Here is a 16,485-nt window from a genome sequence, read left to right on the forward strand (position 1 = left end):
GAGAAGCCGAGATTTTAAGGAACAAATCAAGAGGTTCTTGTTCTTGGCTGTTTCGACCTTTTCCATCATATGATTTTATATAGTCTTGTCTCAAGATCGAAGACAACCTAAAACAGCTTTACTGCCAATTAGTAATCTTATTCAAACAAGTGCTCAAAGATATTGGAGTTTTTGTACTAGGAATAAATTCAATTATTAAACTTGTTTTTTTTTCCGATAAGTTACTGTGAATATACTTCTAGAGGATTTGATAAATCATAAATATTCAGAAGTGGAATTATACATAGACCAGTATAAATGGACCAACCGTCAACAAAGTCTAAAGTTTTGAGTGAGGAAGAGAAGGAGCGCATAAAAACCAATAAAGTTATCAAGAGTGTCCTAAAGAAAAGAGGAAAATGGAAGAGCAATGCATATTCAAACAATGAAGTAGAAGAAGATTATAATATTGTGTCATCGCCACTGTTGAATTCCACACCGCCAACAGTCTCAAAAGCATTGGTTAAGTTGTATCCTTATTTAATAGTTACAGACAAATTTTTGAGTATTGTAACTTGGACCAATGACAATCTGTGGCTAAATTTTCTTTCAGTACTTTCATATTTTGTGTTTGTGCTATACTTCCAATTTCTTGTTAAGTATTTTGGACATTTGTTGATCATTGGCATAATATGGTGTTATTCTCTTGTGGATAGTGCTGTTGAAGACACTATGATGTCTTGCCCTTCGCTAGATGATATCGTACACATAATGGTCCGTGTCTCCACTAAAGCCGATATTGTTCTTTCTCCACTTACAATACTTAACTCACAAGATATTCAACGTCTTCTATTTACCAGTGCATTCTTGTCACCTATTTACATACTGGTTACAAAGCTAATATTCTACCCAAGAACTCTAGTATTGTTTGCCGGGGTTTATGTGCTAACTTATCATTCAAGTTGGTCAAAAGCTTTTAGACGATCATTATGGAATTTCAGACTGATACGGTTGCTGATGTTCTATATTACCGGCTTAGATATGGGTGGCATTAATAAGCACTATACTATCTTTACATCAGTGAATGATCAGATAAAAAAGCTAACAGGACCTAAGAAAGCTGACGGATCATCAAATGAACCTATCAGGTTTACATATGTGCTGTACGAGAACCAACGCCGCTGGATAGGTATTGGATGGACTTCAAGCATGCTAAGTTATGAAAGGTCTGCATGGACAGATGAGTTTTTAAACGCGGCACCACCTATTACAGAATTCACATTACCTGAAGGTGATTCAGGCTTAGAATGGAAATGGATAGATAAAGAGTGGCGCTTAGACCTGACAAATGACGGCTCTATCCAATTACCTTCCTCAAAAATGAAGACTACAGCAAATCCATCAAGTGATGATGGGTTCATATATTCCGATAATACGTGGAAAAACCCTTCAACAGAGGACTCCTTTTCCAAGTATACACGTAGAAGAAGATGGATTAGAACAGCAGAGTTAATTGGTGCTAAGATAAATAGCAGATCAAATAGTGTAACAACTGTTCAGGAGATAAATTCAACAACGTCCACAGGAATTGATAATCATGATATCCAATCACCGGCAGATGATGCTGAATCAACAACCATGAAAAGAAAAGTCAGTTTTAGTGATGTTAGAAAGATAAGAATTATCAATGATCAGAATGAAGAAGTAAAAGATGTAACAGAAAAAGAGAACATCAACATACAGTTAACTAGTCCGACGCTCGAAAAGAAGGTTAGCACTGACCAAGATCCAAGAGAAATATTAATTGAAAGCAACAAAAAGATAGAATAGTTCATATACTTAGTCTAGGAGTTTTATGTAGTAATATTTGCTTAATATCATATGACACGCATTGTTTCCGTCACTGAACATGCATTTGTAGTTTTTTATATGTCAATAATTATATAGGCGTCTCAACATTTTTTATAGTAATTTAAAAGCTAAGGTAAAGTTTCGATCTAGACAATGTCTTCCATTTCAATTTCTTCTTCACCCATCTCATTTTCATTTTCCGAGTTACCTTCTTTTCCTTCTGTTGGTTGGTCATCATCGGCAAGTTCACCTAATGTAGCCTTTCTTTCTTCTTCCTTTAGCTTCTTATATTCAGGTCTTAATGTGTACTTGAAAGCATAAGGACCCTTTTTCACCAGAGTAGCAACTTTATCCAGACACTCCTTCAAATGAGCTTCCGGTTGTCTTGTACGTTCTTTTAGACCTTTCAAAGACCAATAATCATATTCATCAAACAACTTGAATAAGTAATCCAAAATTTCTTTCTTTGGCATACGAATAGATTTGATGTTATTCTTGGCCTTTTCACGACCAACTTTCAAGAAATTAGAGTTATCTGATCTCATGGACATACCAGTGTGTGACATGGTGACACCAACAGTTTCATCCAAGGTAACAATCTTCTCTTTATTAGAGTTCTTGACAATGTTTCGCCTTTGTTCAACAATTTTATGGTAGTTAGGGTCATTCATAGATGGCATAACTTGACATTCATGACAAACAGTACCAACAATTGAGGTCTTCTTAGGGATGGTTTTCACATAGGGGATATATCTGTCACGCCCATCTCTATCAGTCATGACTCTGTGGTTAAATCTCTTCCTTTGGTTTCTTCTCTTCTGTTGTTGTTGTTTCTTCTTTAACTCTTCTTCTCTTTCTTGTTTCTTCAGATAAGCTTGCCTTTGCTTCTCAGGGTCAGCAGCAAGTTCTTTCTCCCTTTGCTGATACTTCTTCAAGTTCTGCTCGGTAAAAACATACTCGTTCTCCACAATCTTCTTGGTCAGTTCAAGGTCGTACTCATGCGGAATAGCATCATTGTCGTTTTCATCCAGCATTAGCTTGATCTTGGAACCGTCCTGGTTTATTTTAATCTTACCCAACTGTTGCCCATGCAGGTTATTTCTGTCTCTCCATCTCTCTGCCAGGAACATGGGCAGTCTCACCAACCACACTTGTCTCTTACTCTTACTCAGGTCTAGATCTAGAGACTCCTCATACACCTTAGTCTCATTATTTTCAATATCGTTACCATCAAACACTTCCTCCTCCTGGGACAAATATTCATCACCGGAATCGTTATTGGAAGCAGCAGTTGCCAAAGTGGGCCCAGCTGCAGGCGTAGCTCTTTGGGACATCTCCTTTTGATTGCTTCTTATAGTACTGCTCAGATGTATGAACTGAGCTCCTCGGTATAGTTGTACTCTCACCACTTTTATCAGTCCCTGTAGCCACTCTTTTTTTTTGGCACTTTTGAGTTTCAGTTTTTTCTTGGGCAAGAAGCTTACCGAGAGCGATGATGTCCCCTTCGATGAGCACACTAAGAAATAGCATAAGAAAAGATCTGGCTAAGTTGTAACGGTTTCGCTCTAATTGAAACATACTAGTGCAGAAAACGTTAGTACACAAGTTATACAAACTGCTAATTGCAAGGATGGCTACTGAGAAACCGAGAGACGAACGAATCCAAGCGGTGATTGAAGAAGAGCAGAAGGTTGACACTACTATTGATCCGCAGGAGATCGGTAAGCCCAATGGGGCCCAGCTGCTGTCTTTGAAATGCAACCTGTATCTGCACAAGCTGCTTGACACATGGGCCTTGGAACAAGAGGAGGGTGGCAATGACATTTTGAAAGACACCAAGCGTGGGATATACCCGCTACTTGTTTCGCTGAGAAAAGCCAGACTACCGAGCGACCAATTGGTCTCGCTAGCCACTGTGCTATACCACTTACAGCAGTACGAAAGTACCAGAGACAAAGTGCACATGCAGAGGAGTCTCGAGTCCTACATGAAACTGAGTCTCGGCAACGTTGCGTGGCCCATTGGAGTCACACAAGTGGGTATCCATGAGCGTAAGATACAGCGGCAAGACGCCAGAAATAACACCGCAACTGCGGGGATAGTGGCCAACGTCATGACAGATGAACAGACCAGGCTATGGATCACTAACGTCAAGAGACTGCTAACTCACATGGAACAGAGGAAATGAGAGCTGAGACAAAGCCCGTCAAAATGATAAGTCGGTAATTCCACACTTATAAAGCCATTAAGGACCCAGCAAATAAGGATGTGTACAGCAGTAAGAAGAAAGTACCCGTCAACATATCCACATAGGTGGTTGAAACCCAAAATAATGTATCTAATATTAACCACGTGACTCTTCTATTTCTGGATAGCAAGTGCTGTTCTGATGGCCATTTTGTGCAGTTGCTACGACACTTTCTGTGTACAAATTGGTTTGTTTGATCTCTTTTAGAGTTTTCCACGTTACGCCATTTCAGAAAGCAGTGAAAGAAGGTAGAGAGAATGAGTGAGCGAGTGAGGAAGAAGATTTTCTGACTGTAAATCCTCGCAGGGAGTGTGGATGGGAGGGCCCAAGCTAAGCTGTATTGCAGTACCAAAAATCGAAAAATTAGTGTTGATTGACAAATAACAATGAGCAACACTGGAATATTTCTAGAGTCTTTGGTGCTTGTGGTTGCTTTTGATGGCTGCTGATAAGCTAGGCGAGATAGAGAGGTAGAAATGACTGTGCATTTGTGGGAAGAGAAAGTTTGGATAGACGGGTGCTTTGATTTCACGCATCACGGACACGCTGGTGTGTTCTTGCAAGCTCGGCAAACCATCGACCCTGAGGTTAGCGGTGGCAACGACGCGCTGATCTGCGGTATCCACAGCGATGAGGACATACGCGTCAACAAGGGTTGTTTGCCGGTGATGCAGGAGCGGGAGCGGTACGAGCATGCGCGGGCGAACAGGTGGTGCGACCAGGTCATAGAAGGTGCTCCCTACGTGACGCATCCAGACGTGATGAACAAGTACGGATGCATGTATGTGGTGCATGGGGATGACATTACTTTGGACAAAGACGGCAACGACTGCTACCAGGAGATGAAGGACTGCGGCAGGTACAAGTGTGTGAAGCGTACCGCTGGTGTGAGCACGAGTGACATAATCCAGCGGATCCTTACTGGGTCGCGTGACCACCACTCGCGTCCCGATGAAGTTGTGACTCTGGAGGAGCTGACCAAGTACAGTTACGACCGTGACGGGTACGGCCCAGGCTGCACTGTGTATAGAGAAACCCTGGACAATATAGTGGTACGGGGCAAGACCGTACCCGAGCGTCTAGTGATAGTGGAGGGCAATTTTGACCTATTCCACATTGGCCACATCAGTAAGTTCAAGAAGATCAGAGCTGATCATCCGGATAGGCATGTTATTGTGAGTGTGCGTACGAACGAAGACGATATCATGACGCTAAAGGAGAAAGCACTCAGTATCCTGAGCTGCAAGTACATCGACGGCGTGGTGCTTGATTTAGACATGGGCACTCTTGCCACCGACATCGTCACCATCCAGATCGACGATATAGATGGCGGTGAATTCGACTACTTAACCAAGGAAACCATAGTGAACAGGATAATATCGCAAAGAGATGAGTATGTATCGCGGAATAAACGCAAGGGTTTCTAAACGTTCTGACCGAGGAGAAGCCAGTTAGTGCGAAATGGATTTATAGAACTTATCTAACACAGTTTACATAATAAATTCACAGTATAAATAACGATTACATTATAAACAAAAGGTCCCCCCCTTCTTTTGAAGATTAGAGGAGAAAATAACTGTATTTTTTGTGATGATTTCATGAAACTCATTATAGTACGTAACAATGCTATTTAAAAACATTTAAAGAAGTGATAGCGTAAAGTGAAAAGATATAATTAGAAATAAAAATGAAGGGGAGAAAGTATGGCCAAGTGAATTTAGGCGCAAACTTATCCGATGCATGTTAAAAAGCCGTTAAAAAGGAAAACTAGTGGAATCGGAGAGCTGGTCTATTACAACTCACGGTTCTGGACCTTACCCAACTTATGTTCGTTTTGCTGGTTGTTGGATCCGCGTCTTTGCTTGTTGAAGATAGGTGGGATTTCGCCGGCGTCTATCAAGTCGTTAATCTCGTCGCCTGGCTTACCCCAGTTACCCTTACCGGAACCTTCTCTCTTGACACTGTTTGGAGACTCACCGAAGTTACCATTGCGAGTAAAGTAACGAGCGTTAGCCTTAGCTTCGTGAACAGTCCATTTGTTAGTTCTAGTCATTATTGTAATTATTCGATTTGTTGTTGTGTGTGTGTTTGATATGTATCTAAAATATTTTGATGGTATCTTTTATGTGAGAATTAGAGATCCAATTGAGTTCATTATGAAATAATGCCCACTATTTATATAATTTTTTTTTGACTAGCCTTGAGCAGTAGAGGGGGGGATCAGTCCCCCCCTGGAGGAAGAGAGAAGATCAATAGCGCTGAAGGGGCGCAGTGCAGAAGCAGAAGGAAACTTCGAGAAGCCACTGTGTAGAGACTATGTGTGGCGAGGATAGTGATGGGCTGTGGGGGGGGGGGGAAGGGGCTGGCAGCGTCATCTCAACTTGAATAGATAGGGCTTCACTCCAATCTGTCGCAGTGTACTGCCAGGAAGGGGGGGAATAAGGGAGGTGGGAGAACTAGGTGGTGTTAGGATGGTTTACGCGGCTAATTGAGTCATTTTGATTTCGAGTTGTGTTCCAAGACCAAGACCAAGACCTTGAATCTGAGGCTGGTGCGGGGAAGAAGGGGGATCCGGGGAAAGGGGAGGGCAAATGCCGGAAGCCGAGGGAAATCTTGAGGGAAATCTTGAGGGAAATCCTGTAAGAAAGTCTAGTAGACAACTGGGTGTGTGGATATTTGAAAGGGAAGCTGCGTGGAAGTCTGTGTGTGTGTTTGTGTGTGTAAGAAAGAGAAAGTGAGAGAGAGAGAAAACTAGCAGGTCCTTTTCTTTATTTTTGCTTCGATGTTACAGCCACGCCTGCTTACGAGCTGCCCAATTTGTTGAACAGCACTGCCCCGCTCCTCCCCATTGTTACTACGAGAGATTTAAGATAGAAAAAGAGGGGAGCACTGTGGGACCACATAATGGAGGGGGATGGTACCCCTAAAAACTGTTGAAGTGAAACCACTGTAACGAGAGAGGTGCGCCACTGGAACTGTCTGTGGCCATCCCTCACAAATGTGGCTGAGTTTAGAAAGAGACAAAATGACGCTACTTTGTGTGTGTGTGAACATCCCCAAGATATCTCTATACGGTTGAACTTGGATAATGATAGAGAGACAGCCCTAGTAGAATGAACCAAGACGATGTAGAGTTTCCAGTAAACAGTCGGGGGGACGGGGACCATCTTGTGCTTCCTTCCAGCCAAGGTGGAAATGACGTAGAAGAGAATTCTATTCCCCCAATCCCTCAATCAGCAGACAACCAGAGTAGAAACCTGAATGGGGGGGGGGGACTGACAATGCTGGATGAAAACAACCGGATTTTTGTTTTCTTTCAAAACCAAAATAGAGAGAACTCTTTGAGACAAGTGTCCTTTGAGACGACAATATCATACACTCTTGATAGTTATAGACGAGGTATAGTCACATGTGTTGAAATTGGTGGGGGGAGAAGTGTTGTATGGTTTCACGAAACACGTGTAAGTCGTATTGATAAATCAGCAATCATTAGAAATCACGTGTCTTAACAACCTAGTGGTAAATCGAGCCTTTGGCTACACCACGGCTCTAATTTCAGCAGATGAGCTCAGAGCTGAGGTAGCCTTTAATAATAATCACTAGAAGTAGAATTTGCGATTGAGCTGAAAGTGCCAAAGGTTAATAATTCATTTGCAATACCAGATCCCAACACAGGTCTACAAAAAAATAGTGAATTTGTCTCAACTTTAAAATACCTGAGATGGACTCCAAATGGGGAAGAGTGATAGGTGGTGTGGTGCTCAGTTGTGGTGCATTGTATACAGCTTATACTGTGATACAAAGGCGGTATGAGACGGAGGCCAAAGTGTACGATGGTATGCAGGAGCTTATAGGAAACACACCTATGGTTAAACTGAAATCACTATGTGACACAGACAGAAACATTAATGTGTACGCCAAGCTAGAGATGAATAACCCAGGTGGAAGCGCAAAGGATAGAATAGCACTAAACATCATTCAGGTGGCCGAGGCTGAAGGCAGACTCGTTCGTGGAGAACCTGGCATGGTATTTGAAGGTACCAGTGGCTCCACGGGTATATCTTTAGCCATGATCTGTAATGCCCTAGGATACAAAGCACATATATCGTTACCTGATGATACCTCTTTGGAAAAATTGAACCTTCTGAAGAGCTTAGGTGCCATAATAAACCCTGTAAAACCTGCATCGATTGTGGATCCCGATCAATATGTTAACGCAGCAAAGAAAGCTTGCGATGATTATCTGGAGTCAGGAAAGACCAAATATGCAATCTTTAGCGATCAATTCGAAAATGAGCACAATTGGGAGATACATTATAGAACCACTGGACCAGAAATATATAAACAGCTCAAAGGGAAAGTTAACTGCTTCATTTCTGGATGCGGTACCGGCGGTACTATAAGCGGAGTCTCAAAATACTTGAAGGAAAGAATAAGACCATATGTTGTACTCGCTGATCCTCAAGGTTCAGGCTTCTACAACAGGATTAATTATGGTGTAATGTATGATAGTGTCGAGAAGGAAGGTACCAGAAGAAGACACCAAGTTGATACCATAGTCGAAGGAATTGGTTTGAACAGATTGACATTTAATTTCTTGAAAGGTGAAAAATACATAGATGAATCTATCAGAGTTACCGATCCTCAAGCTATAAAGATGGCAAAATTTTTATCTATTAATGAAGGTTTATTCATCGGTAGCAGTACTGCAATCAATGCTGTAGCTGCATTAGAACTCATCAGGAGAAATGACCAAGCTATTTTACCAAATGACTCTAATATTGTTATTATTGCATGTGACAGTGGATCAAGACATTTAAGCAAGTTTTGGAAAGAGGCACTTCAAGTTCCTGACACTGTTACTTTGAATGAGATATTAGCATCTAAATAAGAATATGTTTCATAAGTTTATAGATCAAATAACGTATTCAAGATGATATATTTACACACATCTTTCAAATCATTAAAATCAAGAATTGAAAACAAACATTCCAGAAATATGATTTTTTCGTATGTCCATGATAAGACCGGGGAACTCATCACTTGTACCAAAGTGGAAAAATCTCAAAAAATCAAGCTCATCTACTTCATTTGAAATAAAAACATTGCAATCCTTTCAAAAGACCTGTGAATAATACAACTGTACTCTGACGCTAAAGGATAAGAACCAGCTTCAAAAGAACAGCATGCTAGAAGATGCTTTGGTTCCTGATGATAAACTAATTTATGTCTCTCCCGAGAATCTTTATTACTGCTATGCGAACGATACTATAGACCAAGATGACAAATGGACGAGTATACAACCACAGCAAGGATACATACCCATTTTAAGTGCAAACTTGAGGGCTTATAAGATAGAATTACTCAAAAAACTCAGATTCAGTGGTCAAAATAACGTTTCACCTTCAATTAAGAAAGAGAAGAAAAATTTGGAACCAAATAAAAAGATAACAACGAAGCCCACTGAAAGTACAGGCTCGAAAAAGTATTTGATACCAGAGCAGTTCATTCCCGATAGCCTAGAAAAGCAATTGAGGACCTTGACAGTCATTCTAAAGGATGCTTTATATCTGGGCAAGAACAATAGATTTATTAAGGAAAATGAGGTGGTGAGTGACGATACGAGACTGCTTATCCTTGATGAGTTTCTAAAGCTCATTATTCCTAACTACATTGATTCGCTAGCAAATTGGACTCTTGTAGATTTAAACAAAGGAACCGATGATGAAAGTCTTCTGTATTTGCGTTTCAATGAATCAGGGACTCAGAGTATGATTAGTTTTTATAAGAAGCATTCAAAGATGGCTAAATACATGGAGATTCATTACGATACGAACACTGAAAAATATATTAATGACAATTTTAAGGATGATGGCGATGAAGATAACGTTGAAGCTGAACAATCCCATTCTGTTGGCGAGATCTTGAAGTCAATGGAAACAGCATTTGAGAAAGCACGTTCACAAGTCGGAACATTCAAAGGTGACATCAATGATGATCAGGATGATAAGATCAACTATAAAATAGACTACAATACATTGCTGGATATTCCTAGCGACTCCCTGGAACAACTAACTAAAGAGATATTAAATTTCAGAACAAAAGTTATCGATATTGAGAAGCAAAAGCAACTTCGGCAACAATATGAAGATAACGAACGTCGCCAAAAGCATATGACTCAACTATTCGAGAAACTGCGAAAGGGAACGAAAAGCAATGATTCTAACAGAAATATGGATATTGAATCCACGGACACCATTAATGATAGTGACAGCGAGGAAGATGATGACGAGGAAGATGAGGATGACCTTGCTATAGAGAAACGTAAGGAGGAGAAACGGAAAGAGGAAGAGGCACGCAAGTATCGAGCTTTGTTGAAGGACTATGAGACCACAATTGAGCCACACTTGCATTTACTATCTCAACAATATAAGCAGAATCTAGAATATGAGAAAGAGCTGGCCGCAAACCGTGAAGCGAATGTAAAGGACCTTCTTCGTCAAGCCAATGATATCTACTATGATAAGGATAGGTCTTTCAAGGACAGAGAAGAACAAGAGGACAAACTGGATAGAGAGAAATATGGAGATATAATAATAGAAGATATTGTAATTGATGATGACCGTAAAGGACAAAAGAAGTTGCTTGAGAAGGACAAAAAGGTTAAGAAGGCCGGCGAGCCTGCTATTAAGATTAATTTGGCATTCAAGAAAGCTATGGATAATTCTATACAGGACAAACGGGACAAAGCGGAAGATATCGAACCTGTTTCTCAGCCTATCGAAGCTCGAAGCACCAACAGATATGCAGCACTTAAAGAGAAACGTGTTGTGGATGAGCTAGTAAAAGAGTTACTTGGTGTATACGAGGATGACGTTGTTGCATATGTGTTTGAGATACTTGAGAAGCCAGAGATGTCCGACGAGAAGAAACAGAGTGAACTTGTAACTGAGATGGAGGACCTATTTGATAAAGAAGGTGCTGTACAATTTGCAGAACAGGTGTTCAAAGCTCTAGATGAAGCGTAAAAGTGGCACTGTGCCATACCTACAAGCACAATGACCAGTGTTTTTTTATTCGGTTTGAAAAATATATAGCTTCCATAATGGTAGAGCTTTAGCAGTTTTTGGCTTCTCCTATGCCAGTACCGAAAATCAAAAACCATAATGTATAGATAGGATAATTGATCTATATAGCGTTAATTTATTTATAGCGGCATCTTGTAGAGTTCATCGGCAAACAATGGATAGAACACTTTCTCATCTCCTTCCCCCCCACACGTCTGGTTTAACGAGGTACTGAACGGTAGGGACAACCTTATGCTAAATTAGGCACCAGTAACTATAGAATTGCCCTAGCCTTAGCAGCACTCATGTCCCAATTGGGCATACAGTTCAATACACTATGGACCCCAACTGGAAGTCATAGAGACCTTTATGGGTGTCTCTATTGGGAACCCAAAGAAATCTATAAATAGATGTGAAGCAAATGAGTTGTAGACCCCTCGGACCGAATTGGTAACTGTAGCACTCAGAAGAGAAGCAGGGATGCAGATGTGGGAAGAGGCTATGACACAATGATCAACTCATCTATCATCAAGTATAATTTTGTGATGTCCGAACTAGGAAATCACTTCCTCAATTGGCAAATCCAATAAAAGTGGATAGCGGAAAGGGGGAGGAAACGTCTGCATGCACTTATACCCCCGAACACATTTATTTTTAGATTGGGATTGACAGCCCCGGTAAGAGTGAGTAGGCTGCAATAATCACACAAACAATCGCACAAACCATGGGACCCTACTCATGAACATTAATTACACAGCAACGCTAAACACTCTCTGCCGTCCTTTTAGCTGCTCCCACAAGTAACAGCACAGTAAACAGATGAGCTGAGACACACACACACACTGCACGCAGAACTAGTGCATGTAGTGGTCAAGAAACAAAAAGGAAAACCAGGTCCAAGTCTACACTACCGGGAGTCTAGAGACAAGTGCGGAGAAAACAAAGAGCTAGACAAATTTCAACGGCAGCAGATCAAATCTAGATCTCGGGTGCATCACCTTCGCCAGTTTTCTCAGCTCACTACCTGGGGGCCCTTGCAGTTGTCACCCCAGACATAAGCCCGAGTGGAAAAACAAAAGAATGCGCAGAAGCTATAAATATCTGCACAAAATTCCGTACGGTAACTTCCTTGCAAACAGTGATGCAATATCGAAACAATCTCAACGAAAACGAACCTGCGCTGTTTCTTACCCCACTGCCATTCTAAGAACGCGAAAAATTGGCACTTCCCTTTATTCCACTTGTTCTACTAAGAAATACCCAACGCCTTCTGCACTTTCTCTCTCCCCATTGTATTGCTTTTTCTACACTCTTTTATTACCACTTTGAGGTAAAAACGGTTTCTCAACGGGTCTTCTCAGCGCAAGACATTACCATATCAAATTTGCTGAAGTAGCACTATCAAAATTCCGGAGCACTTTAGCAAAGTAACAGAAAAGAAACAGAAGAGAAACGCCTGCGTGAGGGACGAGATCTGAAGGAACGATAGAAACTTCGCTGCATCTCCACCCAATGTCCTTTCCTCTCTTGCTCCTCTCTTCTCCCCACCTCATTCTCTGTAGCCTTCCCTGTTTTGGTTTTTTCCCTGATCTGGTAATAGAAGCCAGAGGGAAGCAGCGAATTCTCTTCCACACACTGAAACATTCGCACACCAAAAACACAAATAGAAGTGGTATCACACAAGACAAGATCGGATGCTCCAACATGAAACATCGCAGCCGCGTCTCGAGTCTCAAAGAGTACACAGAGTACAGGCCACAGGCTTCCGCTACACAGGCTTCTCAGACAAGACATTCACAAGCGAAAAAGGTAAACACCTGGCCCACTGAAACTTTAACAGAGAAGTTGAAGCATAGTGTAACCCGAACAAAGGGACCCAAACCAAAGAGGACCCTTTGACCACTTTGCAACTAACAAACGTACGCAGCTGAGACGCCAAAATAGAAACTGACAAGGTCCCCAACCCAACAGCATTTGTTTTTGTCAAAATAGTAGAAATTCTCGAAAAAACAAAAAATCAACAAGCAGAAACTAACATTAATGGAAAACTACCTTGCCCTTTGGAGTGTCTCACATCGCAACATGATCCTTTTCGAGGTATATCCCAATTGGGCATCCTCTGTAGGAGCCAATGGCCCATTCCTCTACCCAAGAAGTTTGATCCACATCAATGGTTCGAACTCAAATCATATATATACAGAAGACATGGCTTTCCGAATTATTAAAGTAGAATATATACATAACCATATTTTTTTTGCTCTGTATTTAATTTTGAAGGACATTAGCAATCAGGTTATTGGTGCCCGATAAATATTTGTATTGTAGTTGCAGGTAGGACTACACTAAATGAAAGCTGCCCTTCATTCTTTTCCCAAACACAGTTGCCAACGTTTCTTCTTACAAATAAGAAGATAATAGATAAGCAAACGAAAGCAGCCAACAATTCTATCTATTTCACGCCCTCTGCACTATTGCGCGTTTGAGAAAGAAAAAAAATAAATATGAAGACGGCGGTACTTTTGTCGCTACTTAGTGCTGCGCTTGCTGCTCCCGTGGCCAATAGATTTGACGACGCTATTAACAATTACCAGAATAATGCTGATTTGGGTTTAGCGAGTAACAGCACAAACTCTGATAATGCTAATGCTAATGCGAACGCGAATGCCAACTCTGGAAACATAGATGTCGATGCCAACAAAGTGAGCTCATATCTCAACTCGATAGCATCCAAAGCCTTTGTTACTACGAAGTCGAGCAAGAGTAACGACTATGACGACACATACAATAGCAAATTCAGCACTATAGATTTATCATCCAGTAAGAGCTCGGATAAAAATGATTTCGATTGGTTGAGCTCATCTGTAGTTCAATCTACTCCAAGCATATCTTCAATATATTCCTCCAATGCATATGATACCCAAATTCCATCACAAGTAGTTTCATCAAATGATTTCCAGCTAAATTCTGAAATTGTTTCCAGTGTTCCATCAGCTGAACAAATATCCTCTGATACAATTTCAAGTGTTCCATCAGCGGAACAAATATCCTCTGATACAATTTCAAGTGTACCATCAGCGGAACAAATTCCCTCTAATGTCATTAGTGTACCATCAAGTATCGATAGCTCTTTCTCAGTCACCCCACTATCCAGTAGCTCTTCTAGCTCAGAAGAGCCTACACAATACCCTATATCGAGTTCCATATCTTCTCAAATTGAGCAGAGCTCGGTTATACCTTCTCCTGTTGAAAGTGTGTCATCACAAATTGAGAGTGATTCATCATCATCAATTTCTGATTATCTTTCCAGTTCTACACCAACCCCCATTCCATCTCCACCCGCTGAGTCCACAGAGCGCTCAGAACTGGAATCTTCAATCTCTATATCCATCCCACCAATTGTTCCACCTACTACAAGTTCTGAAATTGTCTCCTCTTTGGAACCATCTTCAGTACCTTTCCAATCATCCTCAGAGGATAATACCTCAACTTATATAAGCTCTCAAGCTCAGGTTGTGCCATCCTCAGTAGAGTCTATTGAGCCATCATCAGTACCTAGTGAGGTTCCAATATCTACAACAACAACCTCGTCTCCATCACAAATATCATCTGAGTACTTATCACCAACTCCAAGTATTTTCGAAAGCCCAATTTCTCAAGAAAGTACTATTAGTTCTGGTAGCTCTTTTGTGGAAAGCGTCATATCGTCTGAGCTTCCAAAACCTCCACAACCGATCATCTCATCCGATACTAGCACTGAAAGTAGTATTCTACCACAACCTTCCCCTAGCAGTGTAGAATCAAACACAATAAGTTTCCCATCTTCAGCAGTTGTTACAACAACTCCACAACCTCCACCAGTAGTAGAATCTAGCGAATCACCACTAGCATCATCTTCATCTTCCTCACAAATTATAGTAAGCAGCGTTGATGTGCCCCCTTCAGCTTCAGTTCCTGTTGCAAGTTCTATCCCTTCTGTTTCAGTATCTAGTGACCCAGTTGCACCATCTAGCGTCATTCCAGTTGATATACCTTCCTCGTCTTCATCTTCTCCACCATATGTTACACCTTCACCCTCAACCATAATATCAGTTCCCTCTCCATTGCCTATAGATTCATCAGATACCATTACATCTTCCCAGATCATTCCAAGTCCTGAAGTACCTTCTCCATCGTCTGCCATCCCTTCCAGCTCCGTAAGCCAACCTCCTATTGAGATACCATCCTCATCCTCTGAGTCATCCAGCTCCTCTACTTCAAGTAATTCCAATGCTTGGATTCCCACCAGTCTCATCATTGCACCAACTGAAACTGAAAGTGAGAGTACACCAACTGAATCTAACGATGGCACACAGTTAAGCTCCTTACCTAAAGTAATTTATGGTAGCGCATACTCAGAATCTGTTCCAGAAGGTTACTCTGTCATAACCATTGGTTTCAAGAAACCATTAAATTATCCATTTGTGGTGTCAGAATCCAAGTCCTCTGCGCAGATCATGTATTATCTACCAAAGTTACTAAATGCAAACTTTGAGAGTATATTTTCAGATATCAAGACAGTTCAATTAATGCCATTAGAAATTCAAGATAGCGGCTACTTGAGTACCGTTGCTCTTTTATTTTTCCCAACTAGCGAAATCCAATCTCTTTCCAATATGGTGAAGAACACGTCCAGTAGTTTATACAGCACACAGTATGAAACTATTACACAATCACTTTCTGCTTTAATTGATCCAAGAATACCTGTTACAGGGTTAACGGACACTAAAACAAACAATGCAGGATCATCATCTTCATCAAGCTCTAACAGCAATGGCCGTTCATCAAATAGCAATCAGGACACTGAGCATTCCTCTAGTTTTGGAAACATAAATAGCGGATCACTTGATTACATACCTAGCTCCAAGTCTGCCTCTAGTGATGGCACACAATCCAAGACTAAGAAACGGATAATACCAATTATTGTTGGTACGATTGCTGGAGGTATGGCTGTCATAATAATGCTCTTCCTATTCTTCAGATACCATGCCATGAAAAGGAGAGAACAGTTGAATCAAGAGAGATTAGCAAGGTTAAACTTTGAAAGAGCTAGTTCCTGCTCTGATGATTCGATTGAAAGGTATAATAATGAAAAACAACAGTACTCCGATGATGTATCATCTCTGTCTCCTTCGATGAAAATCAATAAATGGATGAATGATAATCACAATGTAGAACACTCGACAACTACTACTGACGTAAACGGTAGTAAAAAAATCATTAAGATTTCTATGCCAATTGCAACTCAGAATTCTCTGGGATGGAATGATATTTAAGGAAAATCCTTTATATGTAATATTATTT

The 16,485-nt window shown here is 40.9% G+C and overlaps 9 protein-coding genes across 9 annotated transcripts; 7 read left to right on the forward strand and 2 right to left on the reverse strand.

The window, feature by feature from the left end:
- Nucleotides 1-297: 297 nt before the first annotated feature.
- Nucleotides 298-1,809, forward strand: PEX31 (peroxisome biogenesis protein; the record flags this gene model as incomplete). Its single annotated transcript, XM_446345.1, has 1 exon — nt 298-1,809. One exon carries the CDS (start codon nt 298-300, stop codon nt 1,807-1,809), a length of 1,512 nt encoding a protein of 503 aa, XP_446345.1.
- A 167-nt stretch (nt 1,810-1,976) lies between these two features.
- On the reverse strand, nt 1,977-3,164 carry TFG2 (transcription factor IIF subunit TFG2; the record flags this gene model as incomplete). The annotated part of the gene is made up of 1 exon (XM_446346.1): nt 1,977-3,164. One exon carries the CDS (start codon nt 3,162-3,164, stop codon nt 1,977-1,979), a length of 1,188 nt encoding a protein of 395 aa, XP_446346.1.
- Nucleotides 3,165-3,460: 296 nt separating this feature from the next.
- Nucleotides 3,461-4,018, forward strand: PRP18 (mRNA splicing protein PRP18; the record flags this gene model as incomplete). Its single annotated transcript, XM_446347.1, has 1 exon — nt 3,461-4,018. The coding sequence occupies one exon, from the start codon at nt 3,461-3,463 to the stop codon at nt 4,016-4,018; it is 558 nt and encodes a 185-aa protein (XP_446347.1).
- Nucleotides 4,019-4,554: 536 nt separating this feature from the next.
- Nucleotides 4,555-5,505, forward strand: ECT1 (ethanolamine-phosphate cytidylyltransferase; the record flags this gene model as incomplete). Its single annotated transcript, XM_446348.1, has 1 exon — nt 4,555-5,505. One exon carries the CDS (start codon nt 4,555-4,557, stop codon nt 5,503-5,505), a length of 951 nt encoding a protein of 316 aa, XP_446348.1.
- A 365-nt stretch (nt 5,506-5,870) lies between these two features.
- On the reverse strand, nt 5,871-6,131 carry STF2 (ATPase-stabilizing factor family protein; the record flags this gene model as incomplete). Its single annotated transcript, XM_446349.1, has 1 exon — nt 5,871-6,131. The coding sequence occupies one exon, from the start codon at nt 6,129-6,131 to the stop codon at nt 5,871-5,873; it is 261 nt and encodes an 86-aa protein (XP_446349.1).
- A 1,060-nt stretch (nt 6,132-7,191) lies between these two features.
- GVI51_F08327 (uncharacterized protein) lies at nt 7,192-7,587 on the forward strand (the record flags this gene model as incomplete). Its single annotated transcript, XM_446350.1, has 1 exon — nt 7,192-7,587. The coding sequence occupies one exon, from the start codon at nt 7,192-7,194 to the stop codon at nt 7,585-7,587; it is 396 nt and encodes a 131-aa protein (XP_446350.1).
- Nucleotides 7,588-7,799: 212 nt separating this feature from the next.
- Nucleotides 7,800-8,969, forward strand: MCY1 (putative cysteine synthase; the record flags this gene model as incomplete). The annotated part of the gene is made up of 1 exon (XM_446351.1): nt 7,800-8,969. The coding sequence occupies one exon, from the start codon at nt 7,800-7,802 to the stop codon at nt 8,967-8,969; it is 1,170 nt and encodes a 389-aa protein (XP_446351.1).
- A 295-nt stretch (nt 8,970-9,264) lies between these two features.
- On the forward strand, nt 9,265-11,106 carry SNU71 (Snu71p; the record flags this gene model as incomplete). The annotated part of the gene is made up of 1 exon (XM_446352.1): nt 9,265-11,106. The coding sequence occupies one exon, from the start codon at nt 9,265-9,267 to the stop codon at nt 11,104-11,106; it is 1,842 nt and encodes a 613-aa protein (XP_446352.1).
- Nucleotides 11,107-13,646: 2,540 nt separating this feature from the next.
- Nucleotides 13,647-16,457, forward strand: MSB2 (Msb2p; the record flags this gene model as incomplete). Its single annotated transcript, XM_446353.1, has 1 exon — nt 13,647-16,457. One exon carries the CDS (start codon nt 13,647-13,649, stop codon nt 16,455-16,457), a length of 2,811 nt encoding a protein of 936 aa, XP_446353.1.
- Between the last annotated feature and the right edge of the window lie 28 nt (nt 16,458-16,485).

This window comes from Nakaseomyces glabratus, chromosome F, assembly GCF_010111755.1.
Source record: "Nakaseomyces glabratus chromosome F, complete sequence".
Taxonomy (NCBI): Eukaryota; Fungi; Ascomycota; class Saccharomycetes; order Saccharomycetales; family Saccharomycetaceae; genus Nakaseomyces; species Nakaseomyces glabratus.